Source organism: Phascolarctos cinereus, unplaced genomic scaffold (assembly GCF_003287225.1).
Source record: "Phascolarctos cinereus isolate Bilbo 61053 unplaced genomic scaffold, phaCin_HiC Scaffold_2;HRSCAF=192, whole genome shotgun sequence".
Taxonomy (NCBI): Eukaryota; Metazoa; Chordata; class Mammalia; order Diprotodontia; family Phascolarctidae; genus Phascolarctos; species Phascolarctos cinereus.
The window spans coordinates 327,892,416-327,914,355 of NW_027555625.1; the positions used below are offsets into that span (position 1 = coordinate 327,892,416).

Here is a 21,940-nt window from a genome sequence, read left to right on the forward strand (position 1 = left end):
CTGCTCTGCTCAGCAGATGCTCCCTGAAAGAGAATGGTGACTCACTCACACCCTTCGTTACCAGCTCAGTGCTAATTATGGTTAATGAGCATTTGAGAATAACGAGGGGCAGCTGGCAGGAGCTGATCGTGAGCTGAGAGCTGAGCTGAGCTAAGTGAGGAGTCCCGGGGGGTCCCACCCTCATAGTCCTGGGAGAAAAGGTATCTCCCCAGGCCAAGGGGCTCTAGGGATGAGGCGACACAGACTATTCAAATGGGGCTGAGGCTGGGTCAAAGGGATGAGGTTAGTCCAGCTGGGGATTACCTTGAGGTTTCAAGGCCACATTGAGTTGCTGGTCTAGCCTCCTCCCCCACTCCTCCTCCAGACACACTTTGAGCAGCTCAGCTCCTGCCTGCTGGGATGAATCCAAGCTAGGGTCTCAAAATAGCCTGGAGATGAACCAGGCTTCCTCCTCTGCACCCCTCTACTTTCCACCAGCACCAACCAGGCCTGGCCTAAGGTGGAGGAGGGGGCTTACTGCCCAATCCCCATCCCGTTGTGGGGGAGGGGGGGTGGAAGGACAGGGCTATCCATGCCACCTAGGCTCCTCAGAGTGATCTTAGACAGATGTGGGTCAGGCTGTCTGGCCTCCCCCTCCAGTTCTCTCCAGGTTTTGGGGGTGGGATCTATACCCCTTATCCCCTGATCCAGGAGAGCTTCTGGCTGCTAACCACAGAGTAGGTGAGGCCTGGCCTTGAGAAAGCCCCTCAGCTCCCTCTCGGAACCCGCTTATTACTCTTATACCAAATAGGTCACATATTAGGGTGGGGTTGAGGAAATGAGGGCTTTTCCCCCTTTCCAGGAAGAGGCGATATGGCCTCTGTCTTCTAAGGGGCTTTGAGGGCTCTGGGCAGGGGCAGGACCTCAGGGGAATCTACTCTGGGTAGGTTCCCAGAGTAATCTTGAGAGGATGTAGGGAGACAGAGGTTTGGGAAAGGGAATGAGTGGTGCTTGATGGGAGTGTCCTTGGGGAATTAGGGGATGAGAAGGACAGGCTTGGACTAAAAGGGGATGGGCTGGAATGATACCATGAGCCTGAAATAGAGTTAACACCCAGGAGTTGCATAAAAAAAAGTTTCCCAGGATGCTATGCCACTCTGCACATGCATATATGCATATACACACATGGGAACATATGTGCGTAAGATGGGGCACATATGCCCCTGGAAGCTGGCTTTTAGTCAGCTCCATCTCCTCTAGTCTCTGAAGCCCATCCCCAGTGGGTGCTAACCTTCCATTCCTGTGAGGTACTAGGCCAGTTCAGGAGGGACCAGGGGTAATGGCTGCAGATTGATGCCTCCCTCTGGTCCCTGTTAGGAAAGGCACTGGAGGAGGGTCCTTGCTGGGGGTTCCGGAGCTACAAAACCCCTAATCAGCAAGTTCCCCTATGCTATTTTTGTATCAGCCACTGCTTGGATGTCAAACATTGTCTAACAAGCCCTGATTTCTCTTTTCCCTGAAGCAATCTGGAAACCGAGAAGCTTTGCGGTAAGTTGGTGCCAGATCTCTGATGGGTCTGGCTCTGCATTGATGTGTATTTATATATATTTGCATGAATTCATATATATTCTATGTCTGTTTGGGGTGGTGGTACATAATACTGCCTGGTCACTCCAGCAGCCCAAAGCCAGTGGCCTTGGAGTCTGGCTCCTGAGAAATAGCCCTGCTTAGGATTTAAGGAACTTGCAGTTGAAGGGGATAGGACTTGTTAGCTGACAGGGATAGAGAGGGGGACAGGGGGAGGGAGGTTATTATAGCTCTTTGAGATGTGGTGCTTTTTGTTAAGAGATGAAGGAAAGCCATTAGTTCAGTCTTGCTTTTTTCTCTTCCCCCTTAGGGGGCAATCAGGAAGGAGAGTATTAGCTTGGCAGGGTCCGTTGTACAAGGGTAATCCACAGTCCAGGCCTCTCTAGTTCAGAGGGGAAAGCCCTTCCCTTTCCACATCACTGAGTAGAGCTTGGCAGGACATTGCTGAGTCCTGAGTTCCAGGTGTGGCCTGGGAGGGAGGTGGCCCCAGCCCTCTCTGTCCTGTCCCTTCCAATCCATCTTTCCCCCAGCTTCCGCATCTTGTTCTTCCAAGGGCTACTTTGATCAGGGAAGTCTGGGACCTCCCCGTTTGTCCTTACCCATCCCTGCCTGGGGCTTTCTCGTCAGCCTCCCCTCTGGTTTCCTTGTTCCCAGGCCCTAAGGCTGCACCACTGACCAGACAGATGGGGATCTTGGGGAGGTGAGCCAGGTGGATGACCTGAGTAGGGAGGGATCTGACAGACCTAAGTGGGGCCCCAGGTGGGCAGACATGCCATAGTGAGTATGCTCAGTCAGCTTTTCCTATATTTCTCTCCACCCCAACCCTAGACTATTTTTCATTGCACCTGGGTGCATACAGACCTGTGCTGGCTGCCCTGGAGGCCCTGAACAGTGCAGTGCTTGCTGCCATGGATGCCACCAAGCTGGTGAGTGGGAACTTGGGTTTCAAGACCTCCTGAGTGCTCCATATGTCCGTGGCTGGAGGGCTGGGGAGGTGGGGGAGTTGGGAGAGGCGCCAGATCTGAGGCATAAGCTCAGTACAAGCACAGACAGTCATCTGTGCCAACACATTATCTGTTCTTATGCACATATATATGCACACACCTAGATGAACAAATCCATGTAAACGCGCATGGACAACTCATGGATTCTGCTCTTTCCTCACCCCTTCCCATTCTCTTTACTGCTAGTAGAAATTGTATGTGGGTGTTATTGGGTGTTACCTAGGTGTGCGTGTGTTACCATGCGTTAAGTATGACCATGTGTCACTGTGGTAGAGGTGGGGAACTGTTAACTATAACCTGTGAGCAGTTTCCCTGGTTCGGGATAGCAATAAGGACTTAGTCCACATGGAAGGAGGCTTGCCAAGGCAAATACGAGACCAGACAGATGGGCAGGAGGCCCCGACCCTCAGAGTTGCTGGGAAGGACTGTGGGAGCTGCTTAGGCTAGCAGGGCAGACTTTCAAGGGACAGAATGGTGGGGTCCAAGCCTGTGAATAAATGGGGATGTGTAGCTGTGGAGGTCTGGGGGCCACTTGTGATTTTGCCTTATTTGACTGATTGGCAGAATTGCATTGTGGAAAGGATAATAGATCTTGACTCAGAATCCTGATTCTACCCTTACTACCTAGGGTGACCTGGGACAAGTTGGTCTAGGCTTCAGTTTCCTCATTTTTAAAATGAGGAATTTGTTTAGATGACTGATAAGGTCTCTTCCAGCTCTAAACCTACTACCCTATGGTCTTCCTTCCATTATCTTGAAGAAAATCCTTTTGAAAACTCCATACTCTGTGCACGTGCATGCGTGCCTGGGGTAGCTAAGAGAGGTAAGAGAGAGGGGAAGAGGAGGCAGCATCTGGGCTGCGCAGGTGACCTGAACGGGACGAGACTGTTCAGGGATTCTCTAAATAGGGAGAAGAGGAAGAAGGAAGCCTGGGGGGCTGGATCTGGCCAGACCCACTTCTCCCTGTCCTGCCTGGTCCCATTTTCTTAGTGTCTCACTTTAAGACAACCCAGTTAAAAAAAAAAACCCAACCAGGGGTGATTCTTCCCCTTACCAGTGTTTCCCCAGGTTTCATTACATGATTCAGTTTGACTGATTTTGTTTCCACTCCTTGTGAACCCTGCTCATGCTCAGGCACATGCATTTACCTGTATCTGTCTACCTCTATCTCACATATAGATACCCCCAGATATGTCCATTCCCAGGTGCTTCCCCTCCCACAGATGTATGCAGTCATAGCTGAACTACCTGCAGTCATGCATCCTCACAACCACACAGATCTGGTTCTCCCAGACAGCCTGCTTAGGAGAGAATAACCTGGCCAGACCCTGCCCCAGATGGCCACAAGGTAAGCCCTGGGCCACCTTCTCTGGCTCTGTGATCACCCTCTGGAGTCAAGGAGTTACCCTGCCCAGGATCAGAGGTTGTACCCCTAGACAGCTATCTGCCCTCCAGGGAAGAAAAGTGGCTCCATTCCCAGGGTCTTCTGTGGGCCTCCTAAATATCTTTAGGGGCATTCCAAGCATCAGGTTCAGATATGATCCCTTTGACACCCCCTTTTATTCAATCAAATACCACGTGCACGCAGCCTGCACCTTGCTCCTCATACATGGTGTGTGTTACCCAAAGTCGATGGAAGGAGTGGAGTGAGCCCGCCAGAGAGCCTCCTACCCAGGTGGCCAGGCCCCGTTCGGGCTTGGCCACCAGCTGTGGATGCAACACTGTCCCTGAGCTCACTGCTGGCCACTGTTGCTGCTTCTGGTACAGGGCCTTCAGCTCCAGCCTCAGCCTCTGAGGGAAGCCAGGAAAGAGCGTGGAGCCCCCAGCCACTAACACATTGGCCGCCAACTTGGGCCGGATGGTTTCTGGCACTGCCTGCAGGGCCTGGAAAGCCAGGCTGGACAGGCCTGGAGAGCTGTGGCCTAGCAGGCTTGGCCAGAACAAGGGTTTGGGGCAGCGGAAGCACTCGTCAGTCAGGGTCACGGGGCAGCCGTCAGCTGTGCAGAAGCATGCCGAGGGGAGTTGCAGTGTGGGAGCACGCAGGGCTGCCTCATAATCTAGGGAGATGTAGCAGCATCGCTTCTTCAGCATGGTGACGGTGAGCCGGGGGAGGGCTTGCAGCCTTGGGTCAGGACAGGCCTCCAGGAGCAGTCCGTGAAAATATTTAGAGAGGGCGGCCCCGGCCATATCAAGTCGGAACGTGGCCTTGTGCCACATGTGGCCAGCATAGATGGGCGTGGCATGGCACACACCTGCCCCAGCTTCTACTGCCAACCCGCTGAGGCTCCCCCCAGAGCACAGAGCCAACAGTCCTGTGCTAGCCATGTGAAAAGCTGGCACCGAGAAAGTCTCAAACATCAGCTCAGCCACCTTCTCCCGATTCTTGGGCAGGCTGGTGGGCGAGTCGCTCATGAGGACAGGCCAGTTTTTAGGGCTGGTCTTCAGGCCGCAAGCAAAGAGGTGGCGCCACAAGCTCTCCATGGATTCCCAGTCCACTATGACCCCATGTTTCAACAGGCGACTTCGGCCTGGTGCTGTGCCCAAGGCATCCAGGCTACAAGGCATGCCCCGCATGGCAGTGGCACAGTTCGGCAAACAGCTGGCAGTCTTCAGGATAAATCGGGGCTTTTTCTCCCCAGCAAAACCTACCTTGGTGAAGCCACTGCCATTGTCAATGACCACGGCTATGCTGCCCATGGCCGCAGGCTAGGGGCCTGCCCTGTGCTGGAGACACCGTCCCCTTTGCTGCTCAGAATGGCTGCCCTCTGGGGCTCTACCCCTTCTACAAGAGGCTGAGGCCTTTCGGCACCTGGTTCCTGCAGAATTATAATTATAGTAGTTATTAAATATCCGCTACCATGTGCGGGGGGGTGGCTAGATGGCCTGGATAGAGTGCCAGGCCTGGAATTCAAATTTGACCTCAGGCGCTTACTAGCCATGTGACCCTGGGCAAGTCACTTAATCTTGCTCGTCTCTGTTTTCTCATCTGTAAAATGAGTTGGAGAAGGAAATGGCAAACCGCTCCAGTATCTTTTGCCATGAAAAGCCCAAATGGGGTCACGAAGAGTCAGACACAAATGAAAAAATCACCAAACAGCAACAACTACGTGCAGAGTATTATGCTGGGAGCTAGGGAGATACAAAGCTTATTGAAGACAGGAGGGTTACAATCTAGGATGAGGATAAGATGCCTTCAAAGGTAGCTCTGTCATGGACAGTATCATGTGATAAGAGCTCGAGAGAAGGGGGGAAGGATGAGGGAAGGCTGTATGCAAGAGTTGTTACGTGAGTGGGACTTTAAAGTATGGCCAGGGATTCAACAAATAAAGGAAAGAGAAGTAGTGCCCATCCTGGGGCCTAGGGCAGGGCAAGGAAAGGGGAATTGAGAGAAGGGCTAGGGGAGTTGGCCATGTTGGCTGAAATGTAGAGAGTGTACAGGGGAGTAATGAAGGTTAAGGCTGGAAAGGCAAGGTGGTGGGCTCTGAACGCCAACACAGAAGAGTTTGATCTAAAGATTTTTGAGAAAAAGAGTAAACATGACCAGATCTATGACACGGATAATGGCCCAGGAGGAAGAAAGAGCAAAATGGAAGGAAGCCCTGCAAAGAAGCTATTATAATAGTCTGGGTGAGCATTAATGAAAACCCATATAGGATGGTAGCAATGGGACTACAGAGGGGAGAACACACATAAGAGATGCCACAGAGATGGAGTCCACAAGGCTTGGTGGACTGACTGGACATGGGGGGTTAAAGAGACGGAAGGATCAAAGGTCACACCTCAAGTTTTTCAGACATGAGGGAGTAGATAGCTAGTGGTGCTACAAACAGAAATAGTGATGTTATATTGGATAGAGGGGGATGGTTGGGGAGGTGCTGAGTTTGAGAGGTTGGTGGAACATCCGGGTAAGGGTTCTTCTGAAGGAGGCAGCTAGATGGCTCAGTGGACCTGGAGTCAGGAGGATCTGAGTTCAAATCCAGCCTCAGACATGTACTGGCTGGGTGACTCTGGGCAAATCACTTAACCCTGTTTGCCTCAATTTCCTCATCTGTAAAATGATCTGGAGAAGAAAATGGCAAATCACTCCAGTATCTTTGCGAAGAAAACCCCACGGCCAGCATTGACATATTGTCCATGGGGTCTCAAAGAGTTAGAGGTGACTGAACAGCAACTTGGAGTTGCAGATCTGGAGCTTAGGAAAAAAAGGTTGAGGCCGAAAATATAAACTGGGAGGCATCTTGCATGGAATGAAAGCTCCTCAAGGGCATGGAGTGTTTTCCTTTGTGCCTCTAGCTCCTAGCAGAATGCCTAGTACTTAGGAAGCATTCAGAAAATGCTCGTTCATTTGTGGAGGGCGTGAGATTGCTAAGGGAGGAGTTAGAGGAGAGGCCTGAGGACGGCATAGAGGAAGGGGCACCGAATCTGGAGTCAGCACGTTCTGGACTTCTGTGCTATGTGGCAGGAGCCTCTGTGATCCTGGGCAAGTCACCCAAGTCTAGCCCTCTGCCTCTCCATCTCTAAGGGGCTGAGGCTGGACCAGAAGGTCACTGAAATCTCTTGTGGCTCTAAATCCTATGACAACTGTGGATTGATTCTTGGGAAACATGAGTGGTTGGCTCCATAATAAAGGGATATTTAGGAGAATAAGCCATCCAAGAAGACTGAGAAGGAAATGGAGTCAGACAAGGAGGAGAACCGAGTGATTGTGGTGTCAGCTGAAGCCTAGGGAGAAAAGTGTAGCCAATGGGTGAGGAGCTGACGCTGTCAAAAGCTGCAGAAAGGTTAGGGAAGACGGAGACTACAGCGCTGTATGGAGAAGAGAGGACTGGCTCAGGACCCAGAAGGCCTGGGTTCCTAATCCCACATCTGACATTACCTGTATGACTTTGGGTAGGTCGCTTACCCTCAATGGGCCTCAGTTTCCCCATCTATAAACTGAAGGGATTGGACTCGGTCCTTGCTAGATCTAAATCCACAACCCTACTATTTGGTGCTTCAGGAAAGTCGCTGGTGACCTAGGAGAGAACAATTCCAGTTGAGGGATGAGGGGATGAAGCCAGATTGTAGAAACTGGGCTAGAGGGCCAGGCAAAGATTGGGTAAGGACCAAGATGGAGGGGCCAGGAAGCAGCAGAGCCCAGAGGGCAATGTGGAGGAAACAGTAGCTTCTCCCTGCATGGGAGGCAATTGCTAGGGGCTGGTCACATCAGTCACTCCCTTCTGTGGACCAACCATGGAACGAAGCCCCCGTGAGCTATTACGTACCTTGCTATTTGGTCCCTAGGGCCGGAGCAGCTCCTGGCCCTCACTCCCACTGCCTTTCTCTGCCTTATGCTATTAGTGTTCGGTTGTTTTTGGTTGTATCCAATTCTTCATAAGCCCATTTGGGGTTTTCTTGGCAGAGATACTGGAGTAGTTTGCCATTTCCTTCTCTAGCTCATTTTAGAAATGAGGAAACTGAGGCCAACAGGGTTAAGTGACTTGCCCAGGATCACACAGTTAGTAAATGTCTGAGGCCAGATTTGAACTCAGGAAGATGAGTCTTTCTGACTCCAGGCCTGGAATTCTATCCACTGTGCCACCTAGCCACCCTTATGCTGTAGCTATGCCTATATTTATATTTCCAGGGTTGGGACCTGGCCTAAGCCTTCCCTTGCTTTTCCCCTTTGTTCATACCTTCTCCCCTCCTACTCAAGGTACCTCAGCCTGATAATAGGCTGAAGGAAAGAGGGAGGGAATGGGAGCAGCTAGAGGGATTGTGACCTCAAGGGTTGGGCTAGGCCCATCAGAATCCAGCCCTCTCTACCGTCTCTACAGACCACTATCCCCCATCCCACATTCCCATTCTCCTCTGGCCCACTCTCGCTGCCTGCACAGAGAGAGGCTGTGTGGCTTGTTCAGGTGCACCCCGGAAAGGTAGACCTTCTGAAGGCTGTCTCACTGGTGGGAGCCAGGGGAATTCCACTGGTGGAGACACAGGAGGTAAATGTGAAATGATGCCTGAAGATTGGGGTAGGCTGGGCCCTGCCCAGTGACGGGAACACACAAGATTTGTGCGTTCATTTCAAGAGAGGACTTTGGGCTGCGGTGGTCAGCTGAAGCTTAACTGAGAAGAGGAGCCTTGAAAGACCAATAGGATTTACGCAGATTGGGCCGGAGAAGGCCTTTCAGGCAGAGGAATGGTGTGAGTAAGAGCAGGGGAATGAGAAAGTAGAAGCCTTGTTTGGGGAGACAGTGAGGAGCCCAGTTTTGAGCTAAAGCACAAGGCAAGCAGCAGGGGATAAAAACAGTAGCAGAGTGCCTCAGATCTCAGACTATGATGAGTTTGGGTTTTATCGTAGAGGCAATAGGAAACTGCTGAAGGCTTTTGAGTAGGGGAGTGAAACGGTCAGACGTGAGTATTAGGAAGGTTATTTGGGCAGCATGTAAAGGATGAATTGGAGAGACTAGACTGGGGCAAGGGGACTGGCAGGGAGGCTGTTTCAACAGTATACACGAAAAATGAGAGGGCCCGGCCTGGGTGGTGAGAATGGAAAAGGAGAGAAGCGATCCATAAGATACTGTCAATGCAGAATCGATAGGAAGTGGTGACCTACTGGGTCTGTTGTTTGTGGCTGTGTTGATTCAGTCACGTCCGACACTTCGTGGCAGAGATACTCGAGTGGTTTGCCACTCCTCTTCCCCCTCATTTTACAGATGAGGAAACTGAGGCAAACAGAGGTAAGTGATTTGCCTGAGGTCACACAGCTAGCAAAATGTCTAAGGCTTGATTTGAACTCAGGAGGATGAGTCTTCCTCCCTTCAGACCCTCTGTGCACTATGGCCCCACCTCGCTGGATAGGGAAGAGCTAAAGGGAAGAGGACTCCAAGATTCCCAGACTGGGTGAATGCCGGTGTCACTGACAGAACCAGTCAGGGAGTTTGCTTTTCTTCCTTCTTCTTTGGGGAACAATAAGAATTTTGGTCTTGTGCAAATTTAGTCTGAGATGTATATGACACATTTAGGTGGAGATGCCCTGCAGGGAGACGGAGACTTGGTGCTTGGGAGAGCAACTGGGGCTGCAGAGATGGATTTGGGAATTCTCTCTGCTCCAGCCATGGCAGAGGCTGAGAGCCCTAAGGAAGGAGAGTGTAGACAGAGGAGAAGGGAGGCCGGAGGCCGTAGTGGATGCCGTGCTCGGTTGGGCTGGCTCAGCCTGGAACGGTTTCTACTTCGTCCATCTACTATGCCCCCAAGAGACCTTAGCCTTGTTTGCTGTTCTTTGTGACCCCACTGGGGCTTTTCTTGGCAGAGATACTGGAGTGGTTTGCCACTTCCTTTTCATTTGACAGATGAGGAAATGGAGGCCAACAGAATTAAGTGACTTACCCAGGGTCACACAGCGAGTAAGTGGGTGAGGCTGAATTTGAACTCGTAAGTCTGCCTGACTCCAGGCCTGGCACTTTATCTACAGCGCCACCTAGTGGCCATAATTTCTTAGCAATTCTGAGGAACAGTGAAGCGTGAGCCTTGGAGGTTTGGATTCTCCTCCTAGTTTTGCCACTCACTCCCAGGCAATGGGATATTCTCTTCTTTTTTTCTGGGCTCTTATGCAAGGTACTTATGCAAGAGAGGAAACAGTGGAAAAGAGAGCTGGATTTGGGGTCAGGAGACCTGGGTTCAAATCTTAACTCAGTTCCTTATCACCTGTGTGATCTTGGGCAAGTCAGGATCTTTCTGGATCCGTTTCTTTATCTGTAAAACAAAGGAGTTGGAACGGATGACTTCTAAGCTGTCTGTGATCCTAAGATTTCCAGGCTCTGTGTCTTGACCCCCTCTTTCGACCTCACTCTGGTAGGGAGGTAGAGAGGGAATGAGGGACGGTCACCCCTCGTCCCAGCCCTCCCCATTTCCATGCTTTTATTGCCACAGGCCCACACTGGGGGGGGGGGGCTGCCCCCGAGTGCCCTAGAGCCATCCCGGCGACACACCAGCCTTGGCCAGCCACCTGAATGCTCCATGGTCTTTATTGTCCTTGCTGCCCTGCTCAGGCTCAGCACTGGGAGAGGGTCTGGTGCCAGCGCCTCTCAGGCTGCGGCTGGTCCTCCACCTCACCCTCAGCCTCATTCTCAGCCAGTGGAGGGTGCTGCCAGGCCTGGGCCCACTTGGTGCTACCATCCGCTCCCCATCACTCATCCTGGAGGCGGGTATCCAGTAGCAGCAGGAATACCAAAATCTTCATCTCCCGAGCTGGAGAGCCCTCCCGGAGATCTGTCCCGTCACCTGCACCTCTCAGTGAGGAGGCTGCTGGTGCTGCTGTTGCCCCAGCCTCATCCTCGGGCCTCCTAGCCCCAGATCCAGGGGCCATGCTGATCTCTGCCAGTTGGTTCCTCTTGTCCAAGGGCAGGAGCAGTACAATCTTGGGCTGTGGAGAAGAAAGAGTAAAGCTGGTGAATCTTCCGTGCATCTAGCAGAGGCTGGGTCCCCTTACTATTTTGCAGAGGAAATAAACTGGGGGCTGGAACCCAAAAGGACCTAGGGTTTCATGTGGCTGGTTTCTGGTGCATTCCTAAGACTTCTCTCCTCTTTATTCCTGAGCAGAGAGGAATTCACCAGCCCTGGCATTGGAGGCGAAGGGATCAGTCCATGGGGGCAGACTGTGGGCCCACTGTGCCCTTCCCTGGGTATGAGCTAGGGGCTCAGAGCACAAAATTTCCATCTTCAGACCAGGCTTGGAAAGCAGCCAGGAACCAAGAGCTAGGGGTGTCCTCTAGCCTCCCCCAGTGGTTCAGTGGGCTGGGTCTCTCCCAGACACTCACACTTGACTTTCTCTTCAAGTGGCCAAAGAAGGACTTCTTCTTGGGCTTTTCCGTGGCTAGGGGTTTCCCCTTCCATGCCTGCTTGGGAGCCTTGGTTTTCTTTCGGGAGTTGTAGTTCCCCATTGTGGGTAGCAGCTGTGGCTTTGGCTCCCTATATGCTCCCATTATGGTCCAGGACCCATCTTGAGCTTTACCTTGTCCTCTGGGGCTGTCCTCTATATTCCTCCTCCAACAACCTGGGTAGGGGATATTGTGACCTCACTAGGCATGACCTCATCAGGACCATCTAGAGTTCTCTCACTTGACTTTTCATCATGAAGATCTTTGCTCTGGATGGAGATTTAGAAAGCCTCAGGCTCTTTTCCCAGCTATACCTCCGACCTCATATAATCTTTGGCAAATCCCTTTTTTTCCCTCCAAATCTCCATTTCTCCTTCTGTAAAATAATAGTATTATATTAGATGATCTCTAAGCTTCCTTCTGGGTCTTATTCTATTTTTTTAAATGTATTTTCTTTTTTCCCCCCAATTACATGGAAACAATTTTTAACATTCTTTTTTTAAATTTTGATTTGCAAATTCTTTCTCTCCCTCTCTTTTCTCTCATTGAGAAGGCAAGCAATTTGAATTAGGTTATACATATGCAGTCTAGCAAAACACATTTCTGTATTAGTAATATTGTAAAAGAAAACACAGACAAAAAACCCCAAGAAAAATAAAGTTCGTAGAAAAAATATGGTTCAATCCACGTTCAAAGTTCATCAGTTCTCTCTGGATGTGGATAGCATTTTGTATTATGAGTCCTTTGGAACTGTCTTGGATCATTGTATTGCTGAGAACAGCAATAGTTGATCACCATAACAATATTGCTGTTACTGGGTACAATGTTTTCTTGGTTCTGCTCATTTCACTTTGCATCACTTCATGTATGTCTTTACAGGTTTTTCTGAAGTCTGCCTGCTCATCATTTCTCATAGAACAATAGTATTCCATTGCATTCATATGCCACAACTTGTTCAGCCATTCCCCAATTGATGGGCATCCCCTCAGTTTCCAATTCTTGGCCACCACGAGAAAAGCTGCTATAAATATTTTTGTACACGTGGGTTCTTTTCCCATTTTTATGATCTTTTTTGGGATACAGACCTAGTAGTAGTATTCCTGGGTCAAAGGGTGTGTACAGTTTGATAGCCCTTTGGGCATAGTTCCAAATTGCTCTCCAGAATGGTTGGATCAGTTCACAACTCCACCAACAATGCATTAGTGTTCCAATTTTCCCACATCTTCTTCCACATCTATCATTTTCCCGTTTTGTCGTGTTAGCCAGTCTGATAGGTGTGATGTGGTACAATATGAGATTGTTTTGATGATTGCCACTTTGCAATACAGTTTGAGATCTGGTACTTCTAGGCCACTTTCCTTCATATTTTTTCATTGATTCCTTTAATATTCTTCCAGATGAATTTTGTTATTTTTTCTGCCTCCATAAAATATTTTTGGTAGTTCAATTGGTATGGCATTGAATAAGTAAATAAATTTAGATAGAATTGTCATTTTTATCATATTGGCTCAGCCTACCCATGAGCAATGAATATTTTTCCAGTGGTTTAGATCCAACTTTATTTTGTGAAACATGTTTTATACTTGTGTTCAGATAGTTCCTGGATTTGTCTTGACAGTATTTTATATTGTCTGCAGTTATTTTCAATTGAATTTCTCTATCTCTTATAGTTGGACTTTGTTGGCAATATATAGAAATGCTGATAATTTATGTGGGTTTATTTTATATCCTGAAACTTTGCTAAAGTTGTTAACTATTTCAGCTAGTTAAAATATATTTTCTTGATGCCTTTTCTCTTTACTACATCACAGTCCTTTCAGTCTCTCTCTCTAGCCTCAAGTCAAGTCAGTCAGCTATGCTAACCATATGCCAGGCACTGGGCTAAGCTCTTAGATCACAAATATAAGCAGAAAGAAAGATAGTCCCTGCCCTCAACGGAACGTGGATTTTCATGAGGAAAAGTAACACAGAAGAGGAAGCTGAAAAACCAAGGTGGGAAGAAGAGAAAGGTAAGAGAAAGGGGGACTGGTAGAGAAAATCCAGAGAATCAGGATTTGAGGCTGGGGAGGAAGGAAGCTCTCACTGGCCTGGATATTCTCCTTAAAATGGAGGTTCTGGGAAGAACTAGCCAAATGGAAGAAGGGTCTGGAGGGATGGAGTGTTCTTCCAGGGTGGGGAAGTCTCTGTGACATGGTAGAGAAAGTCCAGAGAGTTAGAAGTGGAATGTGGAGAGGAATGAAAGCTGAACTCTCCCTTGTGATAAAGAAAAACAATTATGCTAAAAGAACAATTCAAGAACCAAGTCTGATAATATATGCAGTATTCCATCCTAAAAGTCCCTTGCTTCTCTGCCATGAAGAAATATGCTTTTATTTATTTTTTTAATTCATTAATTTATTTTTAGTTTTCAACACTCACTTCCATAAGATTTTGAGTTTTAAAATTTCTCCCCCTCCTTTCCCTCCCTCCTCCCCAAGACAGCATGCAAATCTGATATAGGCTCTACATACACATTCATTTTAAACATATTTTCACATTAGTCATGTTGTAAAGAAGAATTAAAATGAATGGTAGGAACCACGAGAAAGAAGAAACAAAATAAAACAAACAAAAAAAGAGAGCAAATAGCATGCTTCGATCTGCATTCAGACTCCATAATTCTTTCTCTGGATATGGGCAGCATTTTCCATCATGAGTCTTTTGGAGTTGTCTTAGATCCTTGCATTGCTGAGAAGAGCTAAGTCTATCAAAGTTAATCATTGTGCAATGTGGCTGTTACTGTGTACAATGTTCTCCTAGTTCTGCTCACTTCAGTCAGCATCAGTTCACATAAGTCTTTCCAGGTTTTTCTGAAGTCTGCCTGCTCATCATTTCTTATAGCACAACAGTATTCCATTACATTTATATACCACAACTTGTTCAGCTATTCCCCAACTGGTGCAGTTTCCAATTCTTGGCCACCACAAAAAGAGCTGCTATAAATATTTTTGTACACGTGGGTCCTTTTCCCATTTTTATGATCTTTTTTGGATACAGACCTAGTAGTGGTATTGGTGGGTCAAAGGGTACGTATGTACAGTTTTAGCCCTTTGGGCATAGTTCCAAATTGCTTTCCACAATAGTTGGATCAGTTCATAACTGTACCAACAATGCATTAGTGTGACTGGAATGTAGAGGGCATGAAGGGGGATAATGTGAAATAATACTAGAAATGTAGGATGGAGCCAGATTTTATTTTTTTTAAAAGGTACAGATTTTTTTTATTAATTTATTTTGAATTATCAACAATCACTTCCACAAGCTTTTGAGTTTTAAATTTTTCTCCCCCTCCCTTCCCCTAGATGGCATGCAATCTGATATAGGCTATACATATACATTCTTATTAAACATATTTTCACATTAGTGATGTTGTAAGTAAGAATTAGAACCAATAGGAGGAACCACCAGAAAGAGGAAACAAAACACAACAGAAGAAAAAAAAAGCAAATAGTATGCTTCAATCTGCATTCAAACCCCATAGTTCTTTCTTCTTTATGGATAGCATTTTCCATCACAAGGCCTTTGGAGATGTCTTAGATCCTTGTATTGCTAGGAAGGGTTAAGTTTATCAATATTAGTCATCACACAACGTGGCTGTTACTGTGTACAACATTCTCTTGGTTCTGCTCACTTCTCTCAGCATCAGTCCATACAAGTCTTTCCAGGTTTAGTCTGCCTGCTCATCATTTCTTATAGCACAATAATATTCCATTACATTCATATACCATTCAGCCATTCCCCAATTGATGGATACTCCCTCAGTTTCCAATGCTTTGCCACCACAAAAAGAGCTTCTATAAATATAGATCCTTTTCCTCTTTCTTTGATTTTCTTGGGGTATAGACCTAAGTAGTGGTATTGCTGGGTCAGAAGGTATTTACAGTTTAATAGCTTTTTTAGCTGTAGTTCCATAGCATACCTGCCATTAACCTTTTTTTGTCAACTTCTCCAATCTGATGGGTATGAGGTGGAATCTCAGAGTTATTTTAATTTGCATCTTCCTAATGATTAGTGATTTAGAGCACTTTTTCATGTAGCTATTGATAATTTAGATTTTTTCCTTTGAAAACTACCTATTCATATACTCTGACCACTTATTAGTTGGGGAATGGCTCTTATTCTTATAAATTTAAAGTTCCCTATATATCTTAGAAATGAGAATTTTATCAGAGAAACTTGCTGTAAAGATCTTTTCCCATTTACTTGCTTCTCTTCTGGTTTTTGCTGCATTGGTTTTCTTTCTTTTTTGGGGGGGGGCAGGCAATGGGGTTAAGTGACTTACCCAAGGTCACACAGCTAGTAAGCGTCAAATGTCTGAGACTGGATTTGAACTCAGGTCATCCTGACTCCAGGGCTGGTGCTCTATCCACTGCACCACCTAGCTGCCTTAACATTGGTTTTCTTTGTGTAACATTTAAAAATTTTTATGATCAAAATTGTCCATTTTATCTTTTGTGACCCTCTTTTTCTTTTGTTTGGTCATGAATTCTTTCCCTATTCTTAGATCTTACAGATGATTTCTTCTTTGCTCCTCTAATTTGTTCACTATATCACCCTTCATGTTTAAGTCATGTACTCATTTGTAGCTTCTCTTGTTATACGCTGTGAAATGTTGACCTACACCTAATTTCCTCTAGACTGTTCTCCCTTTTTCCCAACAGTTTTTAAAAAATTTAATAGTGAGTTTTTATTGCAATAGCTGAGAACTTTGTGTTTATCAAACACCAGGCTACTATCCTTTTTGCTTCTATTTATTGTGTACCTAATTTATTCCACCAATCACCTTCTCAATTTCTTTTTTTTTAAAGGTTTTTTAAATTTTATTAATTTATTTTGATTTATCAACAATCACTTCCATATACTTTTGAGCTGAAAATTTTTCTCCCCCTTCCTCCCCCCCCATTGGTGCACAGTCTGATATAGGCTTTACATTTACATTCCTATTAAACATATTTTCACATTAGTGAAGTTGTAAGTAAAAATTAAAACCAATAGGAGGAACCATCAGAAAGATGAAACAAAACTCAACAGACCATCTCAATTTCTTAATCAATGTCAAATTGCTTTGATGATTATTGCATTATGTTTATAATTTTCCTAGTATTGAACCAACCTAGCATCACTGTTATTAACTCTAGCCTGGTCATAGCATATCATCTTATTTCTGTAGTCTTCTTGCTAATATTTTATCTTAAATTTTTGCATCAATATTCACTAGGGATATTAGTCTTTAGTTTTCTTTCTCTGTTTAGACTTTCCCTGGTTTAGGTATCAACCAACCAATAAACATTAAGTATCAGACACTATGCTAAGGTACTATGTGCCAGATGCTGTGCTAAGTGCCAGGGATACAAAAAGAAGCAAAAAGACAGTCCCTGCCCTCAAGGAGCTTACAATGGAAAGACTATATTGGTGTCACAGAAGAAATTTGGCAGGATTGCTTCTTTTCCTATCTTTCTTTAACAGTTTACATAATATTGGAATGAACTGTCTTCTAAATGTGTGATAAAATTTGCTTGTTAATCATCTGATCTTGTGTTTTGTCCTTCGGGAGTTTGATTATGGCTCATTAATTTTTTTGTCCCAGATTGGGCTACTTAAGTCTTCTATTTCTCGTTCTATTCATCTGAGCATTTTATATTTTTGTAAATATTAATCCATTTCACTTATGCTTTCAATTTTGTTAGCATATACTTGGATGAAATAGCTCGTGACCCTTTCTTTTATTTCTTCTCCAGCGGTTGTGAATTTACCTTTTTTATTTTTGATACTGATGATTTGAGTTTCTTTTTTTTTGTTTTCTGAAATCGAATTAGCTAATGGTTTATCTATTTTATTGAGGTTTTTTTAAAAGCTCCTAATTTTGCTTATTCATTCATTGGGTTGTTTTCAATTTTGTTGGTCTCTTCTTTGATTTATAGGATTTATATTTTGGTATTTAGTTGAGTTTTTTTGATTTGTTGATTTTTTTAGTTTATTTAGTTGCATGCCCAATTTCTTAATTTGCTCTTTTATTGATGAAAATGTTTAGAGATATGATTCTGCTAAGGACTCTTTTGACTACATCCCCCAAATTTTGGTATGTTGTCTTATTGTTATTATCTTTAATAAAATTATTGTTTCCATTATTAGTTCTTTGACCCCCCCCATTCTTGAGACTGTTATTTAGTCTCCAATTAATTTTAATTAATTCTTCAATGTCTCTTTATTGAAAATAATTTTTTTTTGCTCTGTGATCTATAAAAAGGTGTTTAAGATTTTTGCTTCTCTGAATTTATCAGGTTTTTACACCCTAATATATGGCCGATTTTTGTGAAGGTGGTATACACAGCTGTGAAATATGTATATTCCTTGATATCTAACTTTTGCAGAATTCTATTCAGGTCTTTCAGTTATTTTTTTGGTTAGATTTACCTAGGTCTGAGTGGCATAAATTGAGATTCCTCACTATTATAGTCTTACTGTCTATTTCTCCTCATAACTCATTTACTTTTCCTTTGAATATTTAGATGCTCTGCCATTTAGAGCATTTGTTTAATATTACTATTAATTCAAGACTTTGTGGGGGTGATATGTTGGATGGAGCTTGTCTCTACTTCCTGCTACTCTACCATCTCTCCTATTAGGAAGATTATTTTGGCAAATGTTCAAATGACTGATCAGAGAGGAGAGAGACTGGAAGTAGAGACATCATCTAGGAGGCCACTGAAATAGTTCACACAAGAGGTAGTAAGGGCCCAAACTAGGTGTTGTGGAGAGAAGGGGACAGATATGAAATAGTTTGTGGTAAGAGAACTGATAATTGATTAGATATGATGGTTGAGGGAGAAGGATAAGTTGAAGATGACTCTGAGGTTACAGACCTCAGGGACTGGAAGGATGATGGTGACCTCAATACAAATGGGGAAGTTTGGAAGAGGGGCAGATTTAAGGGAGAAGTTAATGAGCCCCATTTTGGACATGTTGAAATTCAGACACCAACTTGCCATCCAGGAGGGCCTTTTTAGTAGGCAGTTCGTGATGTGGGGTTGGAGTTTATGAGAGATATTAGAGCTGGATATAGAGATCTGGGTGTCATCTAGATAGAGATGATAATTGAACCCATGGAAGCTGATGAGGTCACTGAGAGACACTACAGACAGAGAACTGAGGAGGGCTCAGGACAGAGCCCTAGGGGACATCTCCTCTGAGTGCATGGGAGATGATGAGCCAGCAAAGGGGGTAGAGAAGTTAGACAGGTAAGAAGCGAACCAAAAGACAGTAGTGTCGTGACAGCTGAGTCAAGAGAAATTATCTAGAAGTGAGAGGTATTAATTTATCCACAGAGTCAGATGCTGCAGAGACAGGTCAAGAAGGACGCAGACTGAAAAGAACCCATTGGATTTAGCAATTAAGAGATCACTGGGCAACTGGAGAGAGCAGTTTCAGTGGGGCAGAAAACTAGAAAACTAGTGAGTGAGAGGGGAAGATGTAACAAGTGTAAATGCTTTTTTTTTTTTCCCCCCTGGGAGTCTGGCAATGAAAAGGAGGAGAGATGCGGTATAGGATGATAATGTCAGGGTATGGGTATATGTATGCATGTGCAAGGGTGTGTATGGGGAGATAATGTCTGGGGTATGTGCGCTCGTGTTTGTACATGTGGAGAGATTGGGCTGTGAATTTAGGGTGTCTATGTAAATAGACATGCTATATGTGTTTGAAGTGTGTTGAGTATATTGGGGGTGGAGAGATTGGTGTGTTTGCACATATGTGTAACTGTGTGTGGAAAAATTGTGTAAGTGTGAACCCATGCAGGGTGAGATTAGCTGCGTCTGGGGTATATGTGTACATGTTATACATATGTGCCTACATGGGGAGAGATGGGTCTGTATGCTGCAACCCTGGCCAGAGAGAAGGCAGGGAAGTCAGGTTTTCCCATCCATGAAGGGGCAGAGGAGGCCTTGAACACTGTGGGGGAGGGGATTGGGAGGTTCTAGGGAGGTTCTAGGCCATGATGGAGGAGGATATAGAGTCCAGGGAGGGCTGGGGCATAAGGAAGACAAAGGAGAGACAACTGGTATACTGCAGAGGCTTAGGGGTTGGAGATAAGGGCTGAAGTCCTTTCCCTGGAGTGTGTCCCCTCTGGCATCACAGGGGGGGAAGCTGGGGAGAGACAGCCCAGAATCCTAGGGTCTGATCCCATCTGCCCTCTCATCCCCTGCAGATTTCATCTGCCATAGCCTTTCTCACACCTAGTTTTGCTTCCCTTCCCTACCCTCCCTCCCATCCTCTAGTGTCTCCTTTCCTTGGGGGTGGGGAATGGGAGGATTTAATTTCTCATCTGCTGCATTTCTGGGGCCTTCCGGGGCCCCCTGCTGCTCTCAGCAGCTCTGACCTTTTTACAGGGCTACTTCTGCTGCTGCTGTCTCACTGCTCAGCAGGACACCCCTGAGGGAGGCTGGCGGTCTCTGCGGGCTTAAATGACCCCCGTCCGCCCAGTGCCAGCTGTGTGTGGTCCTCCTCCGGCTATGAAAGGCCCAGCCCCCTCTGTTCTGCCCCATACCTGAGTGATCCTCAGACTCTCTGTTGCCTCTTTGCTGCCCACCTGATGGAGACAGCCAAGCCTGAGATGTTCAAGCTAACCCTGCTGGTACAGGTTTACCCAGGCTGGGTGTGTGGCCCACAGAAATCCACAGACTGAAGTTCACTAGGGGAGACAGAGAGGTTTAATGGGCAGAGCACTGACTTGGAAGCAGGAAGCTTGGAATGAAATCCTGGCTCTGCCATTAGCTGCATGACATTGGTCAAAGCATTTGGCAAACCAACCCCCCCCCCCACCCCCGCCTCAGTTTCTTCATTTGTAAAATAAAGCGATTCGCTTAGGTGTGTTTTATAGCCTATCGTAATGATGGCTCCTATATAGATGATACCTTGCTTAATAGTGCACACAATGCATTCCTCTGTTTAGGGAGTTAAGTGACTTCTTCACTGTAACAGCCAGGACTCAAGCTCTGCCCCCGTGGCTATGATTCTCTTCTCTCTGGTACTTAATTTTCTCCTCTGTAAAATGGGGATAATATTATTTGTATTAACTAATTTAGCTTTGTGAACCTCAAAACACTATAGAAATGGGAGTTATTTTTATTATTTCAGCCCTGAGGCAGGGAACAGCCCTGCTGATTGGAGTGTGTGTGTGTGTGTGTGTGTGTGTGTGTGTGTGTGCGCACACTTACACGTGGTTAGCTAGGTTTCTGGGGGGGGCATTCCTGGTCACTGCCACGCTCCCCTGTCCCCTCCCCCCTCCCAGGAGTATGACCATGCATCCAAAGTGGACCAGTTTGTAATGCGATTCCTCCTTCGAGAGACAGTCGATCAGCTGCAGGCCCTGCAGGGCTCCCTGGAGGGAGCCTCGGACACACTTCAGGGCCAGATGAGTGGCTCTCGGTACGTATGGGAAGAGGGCCCGATACAGAGATGGGGGTTGGGCAGTGCCGGAAAAGGGGGGGCGTCCAAGAGGGCAGCAGAGACAAAGGAGAAAAGGAAGAGGCAGCTGAGCCAGTGAAAGAACCTTGAGTTTGTAGATAGAAGGCTTGGTTTCAAATTTCAGTTTCATACTTCCCTGGGCAAATCACTTAAGCTCTTTGTACCTTACTTTCTTTATCTCTAAAATAAAGGGGGGACGTGCAGCTAGGTGGTGCAGTGGATAGAGCACTGTCTCTGGAGTCAGGAGGACCTGAGTTCAAATCCAGCCTCAGACACAACACTCACTAGCTGTGTGACTCTGGGCAAGTCACTTAACTCCGATTGCCTCCAAAAAATCCCCACCCCTAAAATGAAGGGGGTTGTGTTAGCTGATCTCTAAGATCTTCAATAGTTCCAAATCTTGTGATTTTATGATGAGAGTGGGGCAGAGAGATTGCAATTTTCTGAGAAAGAGATAGGTCCCCAGTGGGAGGGTAAGGGATGTCCCTGGGAAGCTCAGGGTCTGGGGAGCTGGGGGGCCCTGAGGACCACCTTGCATTGGCAGCTGCTATCCTTTGGGTCCATGAGCCAGTCTCCAGGGCTAGGGAGCAGCGGAGGACTCAGACATCTGGGTCTTAAGCCTATTCCCTGCAGGATGGATGTGCCCGTGCAGAAAGCGGAAGAGTCAGGTCGGCCTCGGGCTGGCAGGAGGTCTGGGCGCCGGGCCACGCGGAACATCTGCCTCTCACCAAGCACCCCAGATTATGGAATTCTGAACACAGGTGGGTGGGCCTCGGAGCTATAGCCTCCTCAGCACACACTGGTGAGGTTCCTTTCTCGGGCCTCTTCCCTCTCCCTTAAAGTATCTCAGGTCTTGTGTTAAGCCAGAGGGTGCAGGTCTATGCTACCTCCCGGGTCCCTCAGCCTGAGGGAGAAGGGGGCCAGCTTAGAAGAAGAAGCAGGGGATTGGGGGGGGGGAAAGATTACCTGGGAGGGGCGGGAGGCCAGGCCTTCAAAGTCCCTCTTCCATCT

At 46.7% G+C, this 21,940-nt stretch overlaps 3 protein-coding genes across 3 annotated transcripts in view; 1 reads left to right on the forward strand and 2 right to left on the reverse strand.

Moving 5' to 3' along the window:
• The window catches only part of NECAB3 (N-terminal EF-hand calcium binding protein 3), a 32,705-nt gene that overhangs the window by 4,979 nt on the left and 5,786 nt on the right, over window positions 1-21,940 (forward strand). The window contains exons 4-7 of the mRNA XM_020998851.2: window positions 1,502-1,527; window positions 2,395-2,492; window positions 20,754-20,890; window positions 21,563-21,690. Coding sequence (XP_020854510.1) covers window positions 1,502-1,527; window positions 2,395-2,492; window positions 20,754-20,890; window positions 21,563-21,690 — 389 coding nt within the window. The remainder of the gene's footprint in view (window positions 1-1,501; window positions 1,528-2,394; window positions 2,493-20,753; window positions 20,891-21,562; window positions 21,691-21,940) is intronic.
• On the reverse strand, window positions 4,134-5,279 carry ACTL10 (actin like 10). Its single transcript, XM_020998850.2, has one exon. The coding sequence runs from the start codon at window positions 5,265-5,267 to the stop codon at window positions 4,134-4,136; it is 1,134 nt and encodes a 377-aa protein (XP_020854509.1). The 5' UTR covers window positions 5,268-5,279.
• Window positions 10,603-11,491, reverse strand: CUNH20orf144 (chromosome unknown C20orf144 homolog). Its single transcript, XM_020998852.2, is given in 2 exon segments — window positions 10,603-10,974; window positions 11,369-11,491. Coding segments are annotated over 2 exon segments (495 nt in total).